At 35.5% G+C, this 10000-nt stretch overlaps 1 protein-coding gene across 2 annotated transcripts in view; it reads left to right on the top strand.

The window, feature by feature from the left end:
* The window catches only part of LOC137643875 (probable G-protein coupled receptor Mth-like 1), a 24278-nt gene that overhangs the window by 397 nt on the left and 13881 nt on the right, over positions 1 to 10000 (top strand). For both annotated transcript variants that reach the window (XR_011045086.1, XM_068376615.1), the window contains exons 1-4: positions 1 to 285; positions 3418 to 4585; positions 5248 to 5326; positions 9917 to 10000. The exon at positions 1 to 285 is cut by the window's left edge and continues 397 nt beyond it. Coding sequence is in view for 1 of the 2 variants with exons in the window: in XM_068376615.1 (XP_068232716.1) it covers positions 1 to 285; positions 3418 to 4585; positions 5248 to 5326; positions 9917 to 10000 (1616 nt within the window). In the remaining variant the exon portion in view is untranslated. The remainder of the gene's footprint in view (positions 286 to 3417; positions 4586 to 5247; positions 5327 to 9916) is intronic.

Raw genomic sequence — 10000 nt, 5'->3', positions numbered from 1 at the left:
GAATCGATCTCATCCGAGGATGGAGACACGGCGAGAAATAACACATTTGAATTACAAACGTTTGTTTCAACGACGCCCTCCGGCGACGTCGATGACAATGCGTCCACAGAAAGACCCTCGGGAGAACCAGGCACCGTCTGCCCTGCCCCGGTAGGAGGAAAAACGAAACGAGGAACCATTGTGAAATGCCAGTGTCAAGGTATGGAAGTCTTGGTCGACGGGGAATGCCAACCGCATGAGGGAGTTGTCATTCCAGTGGCATATAACAAATATTATTCAAAACTGGTAAGTCATCATTCGTCTATTGAATCATTTCTAAATCCTTAGCGGTTGAAGATTTTTTTTCTTTTCAAAATCATCCTACTAGTATAGTTTTTTCAATCAATTTGAAAAGTAACAAGTATTCATAGATTTGGATATGAATTCAGGAGGCTGGCATGCATGTGCACACGTACAAACAAACACACGCTATTACACAAACGTACGCACACACACCTACAATATATATATATATATATATATATATATATATATATATATATATATATATGTGTGTGTGTGTGTGTGTGTGTGTGGGTGGGTGTGTGGGTGGGTGTGTGTGTGTACTCCCAGTAGGTAGTAGGTTGGCCACGGCACCAGCCACCCGTTGAGATACTACTGCTAGAGAGTTATGGGGTCCTTTGACTGGCCAGACAGTACTACATTGGATCTTTATCTTTGGTTACGGTTCACTTTCCCTTTGCCTACACATACACCGAATAGTCTGACATATTCTTTACAGATTCTCCTCTCTCCTCAAACACCTGACAACACTGAGATTACTAACCAATATTTCTTCACCGAAGGGGTTAACTACTGCACAGTAAACTGTTCAGTGGCTACTTTCCTTTTGATAAGGGTAGGAGAGACTCTTTAGCTGTGGTAAGCAGCTTTTCTAGAAGGACACTCCCAAAATCAAACCAGTGTTCTCTAGTCTTGGGTAGTGCCATAGCCTCTGTATCATGGTCTTCCACTGTCTTGGGTTAAAGTTCTCTTGCTTGAGGGTACACTCGGGCACACTATTCTATCTAATTTCTTTCTTGTTTTGTTATAATTTTTATAGTTTATACAGGAAATATTCATTTTAATGGTGTTGTTATTCTTAAAATATTTTATTTTTCCTTTTTTCCCTTCCTCACTGAGCTATTTTCCCTGTTGGGGCCCCTGGGCTTATAGCATCCTGCTTTTCTATCTCGGGTTGTAGCTTAGCAAGTAATGATAATAATTTGATGATTAAATGGAAGCAAATAAAAAAGAGATTAACAGTAATGTAACAACATTTTAATTAGAATCAGTACAAGAGATAAGTGGAAAACTTTCTAAAGTATCGGAAAAGACATAAACTAAAGAAAACAAAAGATTGGAAATGAGTGTAAAATCCAAGAGATGAAACAGATTTAGCCCCCCCCCCAAAAAAAAAAAAAAAAAAGATTCGTAAACACATTCAGATCAATTGCAGACACACTGAAGAAAGGAGGAATCAAATGAAAATATTATCAGCAATAGATATGGAGTGATAAAAATGGCAGAGGATTTTCTGTGCAATGCTATACCATAATGATATAAGAAATAATTATCAATAGGAATAATGAAACGTAGGAGTCAGTACCAAAAGTACAGTAGGAGAAGTAAAGAAAGCATTAAGACATGAACTGAGTTAGGGTAGTAGGAAAATGTGGCTTAACAATTGACTTAACAATAGATGATGGATATTTCATAGTATTAAAACTCGCTGAGTTTTACAGAAAAGGTCTGGTGAATGTCCTACACTTACAGCTTGGAAAAACTTTATTATACCAATTTCCAAAAAGGAAGACACAAAAGACCTGTAAAATTAGTTCCCATTTAGTTTACTTTCTGTAATATATCAAATATTTACAAGTATCATATTGTGCTATAGAAAGACAGCTGGACATTGATCAATTAAGAGAGCATACAGGCTTGAGAATTGGGTATTCAACAACAGTCATTATTCATGTAATTAACTAGCTAATGGAAAAATCAAAATAGTATTATAAACCACTATGTATGGTATTTCTGTATGGCATTTCTCTCAAAACTTCAGCAGTAACGAAAATCTTTCAAAGACAAGGAATAGACGAACCTTATGTTAGAATACTTGAAACTACTTAAAGATAGTGAGAAAATTCATGGTAAGAAAGGAGTTAGAAAGGGAGACCCAATCTCTCCCAAATTATTAACAGCATGCCTCGAAGTTTTTAGAAATGTAGATTGGGAAAATGTAATAATTAATATTAATGGGGAATACCTTACCAACTTGAGATTTGCAGATGAGATAATTGTGTTTAGTGAATTACGGGAGTAATTGCAAAAGGTGATAGAAGATTTGAATGGAGAACGCAGAAATATAGGACTTAAAATGAATATGAATAAAGTGAAGATAATATTCAACGAAATTCCAGAGATAACATATAAGGGTTATGGACTAACCTCTAGAGATTGTTAATGAATTCACATAGGACAGACAGTAAGTGTTTTCCCGGGACATAACGCCGAAGTCACAAGCAGGATAAGCACGGGATGGAGAGCTTTTGGTAAATGAAATGAGATTATGAAATGTAAAATGCCCCTTTATCTAAAAAGAAAAGTATTTAATCAGATGATCCTGAAACCTGACAGATTTAATTCATGGAGCGTTTTAGATAATGTGGCATTTTACATTTCATAATCTCATATTGTTGACCAAAAACTCTTCATTCCTTGATTATCCTTCTTTTAATTTCGGTCTTCAAGTGTTCTAACAAGATTCATCTGTTCTCTGTCTTTAAAGGGCTTTCATTACTGCTAAAGCTTATGAATTGAAAGGGCGTAGCAGTTTTAGACAAAAATTTTCCAACTTTTTTAAGGAACACATAGATCCTTGTATTTCTAAGCCATTCTAGTCAGTTGTAAGGTAAGGAAATGGAAGAATAGAGGCAAAAATTTAGATTTTTAAAGTAATAAGAGTACTTAAAAGCATCCACTTGAAAAGAATATTTGATGCTTTTTAAAGACACGTTTTAAACATTAAGTATTTGGAAAATGTTTGCTATATTTCATAAATGTTGCAAGAAAGGGACAGAAACTAACAAAGAAGTAATGTAGTATTTTCGTCTTGGCTATTCTATGCACAAATCCTTACTTTCATTTTTACTTTGTTGTATTTTTTTCCATTAGAAATATTTTGAATTACACCAGACCAGCTCACACCCTCAAACCTTTTTTTTCATTGAAAATATATATTAGAATTTATTACGAGGATGGATCTCAGTCTGTGTTTCGTAATAACTCAGAAGAAAGTTAATTAACACATTTCGGATTTGATTTGATTTAGTAAATTTTAGTTGTCATTGTTCATATGTTTTTCCTTTTTAACAGGAAGATGTGAAGAACTACATGGTAAAAACAGAGAACATGAACTGCGACCCAACTTACTACCTAACCCGGAACTTCAGCAGAGGACAGTTTCATCTCAGACTTGATAAGGGTGATGTTGTCCTTCTGAAGGATGCTGGGCAACTGGAGGAGCAACGCATTTCCAAGTACTGTGTCACTCACCACCTGGATAACCAACATTACCTGACATGGACGCTTAGAGCATGTATACCTATACCATCTGTTCCTAGGTGCTGTGCCTTTGGAAAAGCCATGAAAGACGGTGAATGTCAAACTGCTAGGACTCCAAGTGTACTAAAACCTCCAGTTATTAGTAAGCCTCATTCCAAAAAGCCTGTTGAATGGACAAATATACAGAACTATCATCTCAATTTAAAATGCCAGTCTGATCCCATGGTAACAGTTCCTCTTGGTAATAATGGCACACATTTGCTATTGTTAGCCAATGGTTTATCCCTCACTTGGAAACCTAATGAGGTTGGTCCTTATGATAGAACTTACTTCTGTCCTGATTACTGCACTGATGGTATCGAGGAAAGTGATGGCACCGTGCACTACTTTGTAAGCTTTTGCTACATGTCTCGCAAGGAGAGACATGACAAAGCCTGTGGAGATGGCCCGTGTATGCGTAGATGCTGTGATGATGGGTCCTCATATAACAGCAGTAAAAGAAAATGCTCGCCTGATTCCAACTCCACATTCAGTCCTCTTGATGTAGCTAATTCCTCCTCGTACACTATTGTAACGGGTCTTCCAGTCTGCGATTTTCTCACAATGTACGATAAGAAAATCAGCATAGACAGTGAGGGGCAACTGTCTACTGAATATAGAAATTACTCTTCTTTTGAATATTGTGTGGACGTAAACATCCAAGAAGCACATCGGACAGCCAGTGTTTACTTCTGTGGAGTCGAACCTCTCTCGTGGAAGAGCGTACGCATTCCTGTAATCCTGACTTGCACAGTCATCTCTCTCTTCTTTCTGACATTATGCATAATTTGTTACCAACTAGTCCCTAAGCTTAGGGCGAACGGTGGCACACATCAGCTATGCCATGTTCTGTCCCTTTTCATTGCTTATAGTATGAGTTTTACTGTGAATTGCTTCAATAATGACCTCGTTCACCATTTTGCTTCCTGCTTCAGTCTAGGTAAGATTTCTTCTTTTTAATCAATATAGATTTTGAGGGATTTTTTTTAAGTTTAGATATCAATAACTTATTATACTATGCTTTTTTCTTAAATAGTATAGCATGGAGGAAATGCCCCCCCCCCCCCCTTGCCAGAAGGGTGAGGGATTGGTTTTAAGGCGAGATTCAAGATGTATTTTCGGCTTCTACTCCTGATGCCTATTGGATGATCTTACAAATGTTTTTAGCCAACATAACCTTTTCTATTTACTATTAGCTTCTGTCTTTATAATTTCAAGGTTGTTTCAAAATGTAATCATACTCTAGTTACCATAATAACTTTTACCATAATTACCTGGTTCACCCTCACTTACATACATAGCGGTTTTTGCGGTAGACTTATGTACTTCACCCAGGTTTCATAGAATCTACTGAAACACATATCTACTGTACTTTTATCCTAGTGATGAATCGACGAACGCCAAGGACAGGTGATATATATATATATATATATATATATATATATATGTATATATATATATATATATATATATATATATATATATATATATATATATATAAATGTTTTGGGGAAAATGGGGCTCCATCGGATTGAACAAACAAGATCCAAAATTATATTTGTTTTTAATTTTGAAAATGAATAACATCATTGTTTTCCGCAGCCATTTTCATGCAGTTTGGATTCCTGACAGCTTTCTTTTGGCTAAACATCATGTGCTTTGAGGTCTGGAGAAAAATCAGGTAAGGAATTAAAGTCTGTGAAAACGTTCTAAAATATGGGAATTTTTATTTTATTTGGTGTCATGAATTCTATCCAGCCACATCTGCACAATTGTTCATTATACTTTCATATATCATTAACATTAATTAATTTTTCAAGCTTTATATCGACAGCAAAGACAGAGAGGGAATTAAAAACATTTATATTTATGATGATTCTTTATTACGATAGCTCTTTATCTGATAAAATTAAAAAATTAAGTTATCTATTTTCATTATCTCTAAAACTCTCTCAACCACCTCAGTCTCGGTTTTTCTGAGAAATCTTCTCCATCATGAGGCTCAATACTACACAGTATTCTAGAAGTTTTATTCCAGCTGTCTCCAAGTTGTGGAATGATCTTCCTAATCGGGTGGTTGAATCTGAAAGTTCAAACTTGCACAAGTCTTTTTATAGATTATATATGAGATATTTGTTTTGATATTGTTATTGGTTTTAGAATATTTCATATTAATGTGTTCGTTACGTCTTATATCGTTGATTTATTTCCTTGTTTCCTTTCCTCACTGGGCTTTTTTTCTCTGTTGGAGCCTTTGGGCTTTTAGCATCTTGCTTTTCCAACTAGGGTTGTATCTTAGTATTAATAATAATAATAATAATAATAATAATAATAATAATAATAATAATAATAATAATAATTAGACTGCAACTGGCTAAAGCCAGTGGCGGAGGATTCCCCTGCAAAATAGGTGTGGAAATGCTTTCGTCAATCAGTAAAAGATATTGTGTAATGATTTATTGGCCTAATGACTCCTTGACTAAACTATTCTAAAGCAATTTATCTGTATAATAGCAGGTATATGGAGGTAATTCATAGGCAAAAATGTCAAATATAGAGAAATTGACCTTTGAACTTGAAGACAATGGGCACTTACAAGGTCATGTGAAGGTCAAGGGTTAAATATGACCCCATATTCTGAAAGAGCATGTGCAAGTGGGGGGGGGCGGGGGGCGTTACAACAAAACATCACTTTTAGCCCACGTCAAATGTTTCCCATGAAATAGCCATATGACCTTGAAAATGAGGGTCAAAGTCAAATTTGACATTTGATTTGGGTTTAATGCATATGTTTGGGGTAGTTTACTATAGCATGCTATGACCAAAAGCCAGTATTTCATGGAGAAATTGCCAAAGTCACGATTTCTGCAATGTCAAAAATAGTTAAAAATCTATATTAAAAAAGTAATTAAGCAGTCGCTACAAAAGTTAAGCTAACCTTAGATAAATATATTGGGCATCATATGCCACTAAGATCAGGGCTCTGGGCCTTCCGGTTTTTGAGATCTCGGAAACAAACCTGTTTTGAGCCGGTTTGGCCATTAGCGACCTTGACCTTGACCTACTTGCATTAAAGTAGGGCAATATCTGGGGATTTACCTCTGTATCATTGTCCATAAGGCCCTTAGCCATACGGCTTATACTTTAGGCCTAATGGCAATTTAAAATTTTACAAATTTTGCCTTTAAAAGCCCCTGTGATCTTGAAAAGTAGGTCAAGGTCACTTAAACTGGGTCTATGGCATATTCTTACCATAGGCTACCTATGATAATTATTTCAGATTTCTTGCGAAAAAAAAAAAAACTCGCGGAAAAAATAATAATAATACTACCAAAAACAATAGTATTCCCCTATAGGGAATCCTAATAATATATAAGATATGCATGAAATGCATTTATATTCTCTAGTAGACTCACATTGTACTAATTTGCTGCTATTGTGAACATATCAAGCTTTAAACTATACTTCTACCTTCCTAATAAATACTTTAAATGCTATGAGGTAAATAATAATTTGGACTTCATTATTTTTATAGAGCACTAGTCAGAAGACATGTGCATTATAAACCAGTGTCACCGTTCTGGTCATTTCTTATAGCAAAGAAATGTTCCAATAATATTGTAAAAGAAACACAGTTTTTATAAGAGCTAATTTCCTTTGATCAATTGTAATCAAGCGTGTTCTGTACGCCCAGGTCCTGCAAGGATTCCTTTGGGTTGTCTTGGCCTAATTGGTAACGTCTTCGCCTGGTGATCGTCAGACTGGGATTAAAGCCCCGCTGATGCTCGTTAGTTCTTATATTCTCTGCAACCTCACCATCCTTGTGAGCTAACGCTGGGGGCTTTGGGGAGGCCTATAGGTCTATCTGCTGAGTCATCAGTAGCCATTGTCTGGCTCTTCCTGGTTCCTTCTTGGGTGGAGAGGGGCTTGGGTGCTGAATATATGGATATGTGGTCAATCTCTAGGGTACTGTCCTACTTGATAGGGGAATGTCACTGTACCCTGACCCTGCCACTCATGAGTGACCTTCCTTTAAACCTTTATGGTCATGTAATCTGATAATAATTTTATCAATTTCTTTGATGTTAGTTAAGCAAATGCTCAATTACATTACAGATCTCAAGGAAATTATATCACGTTCTTTCGAAAGACCTGAAATAATCAGAATTCCTTCCTTGCGTCAATGGTCATTTCAAAACCTACTTCATTTGTTATCTTTTATTATTATTATTATTATTATTATTATTATTATTACTTGCTAAGCTACAACCCTAGTTGGAAAAGCGGGATGCTATAAACCCAGGGGTTCCAACAGGGAAAATAGCCCAGTGAGGAAAGGAAACAAAGAAATTAGAGAAGTAATTAATAATTAAAATGAAATATTTTAAGAACAGTAACATCAAAATAAACATTTCCTATATAAATTATAACAAAACTTTAACAAAACATGGCGAAGAGAAATTAGAACAGTGTGCCAGAGTGTACCTTCAAGCAAGAGAACACTAACCCAAGACAGTGGAAGACCATGGTACGGAGGCTACGGTACTGCCCAAGACTGGAGAACAATGGTTTGATTTTGGAGTGCCCTTCTCCTACAAGAGCTGCTTATCATAGCTAAAGAGTTTCTTCTACCCTTACCAAGAGGAAAGTGGCCACTGAACAATTAGACCCGTTAAAATCTTCTTTCGTGTTCTAATCCAACGAAAACTGTTATGATTATTGCATTATGAGAAAATCCTCTTGCAATTATTTTTAACATTCCTTTTCATTCTCCTAAAACTGTCGAGAGAATCAACGCATAATGTATCCATTTGCTAAGTCGCTTTTGTGTCATCATACGCCAAGATGTCTTCAAACTTATTCTATCTTTAACAATTTCGAATCCAAAAAGGAGACAACATTCATGTGTTCAGTATGTTGTCTATAAATATTAATCGCGGTAGAAAATGTTTTACTTTCAAAGTTTCCCTTACTTGTACTAATACTAAGAATGGATACCATAGTACATTAACTTGTAATGGCCACCTTTTATAAAACTTAGGAAATTTAGTTAGATGATATTTTTGCACACTTTGAAAATCAGTCCATTGCCAAAGGTAATGAATCCATCGTTAATTCATGAATGACTCTACTGCCATAAAGCAATCAGATATTGAAATATATTTATGTCCTACTTAAATATGAAATGAAAGTCATTAACAAACCCAGAAATTGATAGAATATCTGCCATCGTTCTATTCTGTTTAAACTATTTAATTGTGGCTATGTTTCAGAGTCCTGTGATCACCTTGACCTTGCAAAATGCCTATGTCGTTAGGGAGTATTTATATCATTCCTTTTTCCATGTCTTACGAGGCAAAAGGGTGCTGTTAAGACAACTACCGTTAAAAAAATGATTTTATTTTCATCAAGTACGTCATAACAACATAAAGATTTCTATCGTAACTCCTTTTTTGAAAATTTGAGTAAAGTAATTTTTCTAAGTAACTAAAGATATCAAACTGTCTTAGACAACAATTTGATCAGTCACAAATTACCAGTAGTTTGAAGCATTGGATTTTATATCTTCGTGGATACTGCAGTGTTCCTTCGGCCACTAGCTGGACTAGCTTTTCATCTTTCTACTCTAGCTCCTTTCCCAGTTCCTAGCAGCTAAGTTACAGTGCAACCTCTTTGAACTTATATATCTTGAAGAATTTTTTGGTTTTCCCATGTTACGACTAGATGGTTAAGGGACTCCCAAAATCAACAACTTAATGTTTTTTGTTGGTGAAGCGTGATTGATTCCACAATACAATGTTTTATTAATTCTTGATAATCTAGTCTTGGGCAGTGACGTAGCCTCTGTACCATGGTCTTCCACTGTCTTAGGTTAGTGTTCCCTTGCTTGAGGGTACACTCGGGCACACTATTCTATCTTATTTCTCTCCCTCTTGCTTTGATAAAGTTTTTGTAGTTTATATTGAAGATATTTTAATGTTACTTTTCTTAAAATATTTTATTTTTTCTAGTTTCCTTTCTTCACTGGGGTATTTTACCTGTTGGAGCCCCTGGCCTTATAGCATCCTGCTTTTCTAACTAGGGCTGTAGCTTACCAATTAATAATAATAATAATTAATAACACAGTTTTCCTTTGTAGGAAACTTACAAATCGCTATTTTCTACATTAGGATATCCATTACAATATACAGTAGCTTTTCTTTGTAGGGAACTTACAAAGTACCATCTTCTATACTGGACTATCTATTAAAGCGTGGTTTTTTATTTGCAGGAAGCTCACAAAATACCAGACTTCAAAGAAATACCCAGAAATTTACTTCATGTTATATGGTTGGGGAGTACCATTATGTATAAG

This window comes from Palaemon carinicauda, chromosome 7, assembly GCF_036898095.1.
Source record: "Palaemon carinicauda isolate YSFRI2023 chromosome 7, ASM3689809v2, whole genome shotgun sequence".
In the NCBI taxonomy this organism is placed as follows: Eukaryota; Metazoa; Arthropoda; class Malacostraca; order Decapoda; family Palaemonidae; genus Palaemon; species Palaemon carinicauda.
The sequence above is the reverse complement of the archived record's forward strand: the minus strand, read 5'-3'. Positions and strand labels throughout refer to the sequence as shown.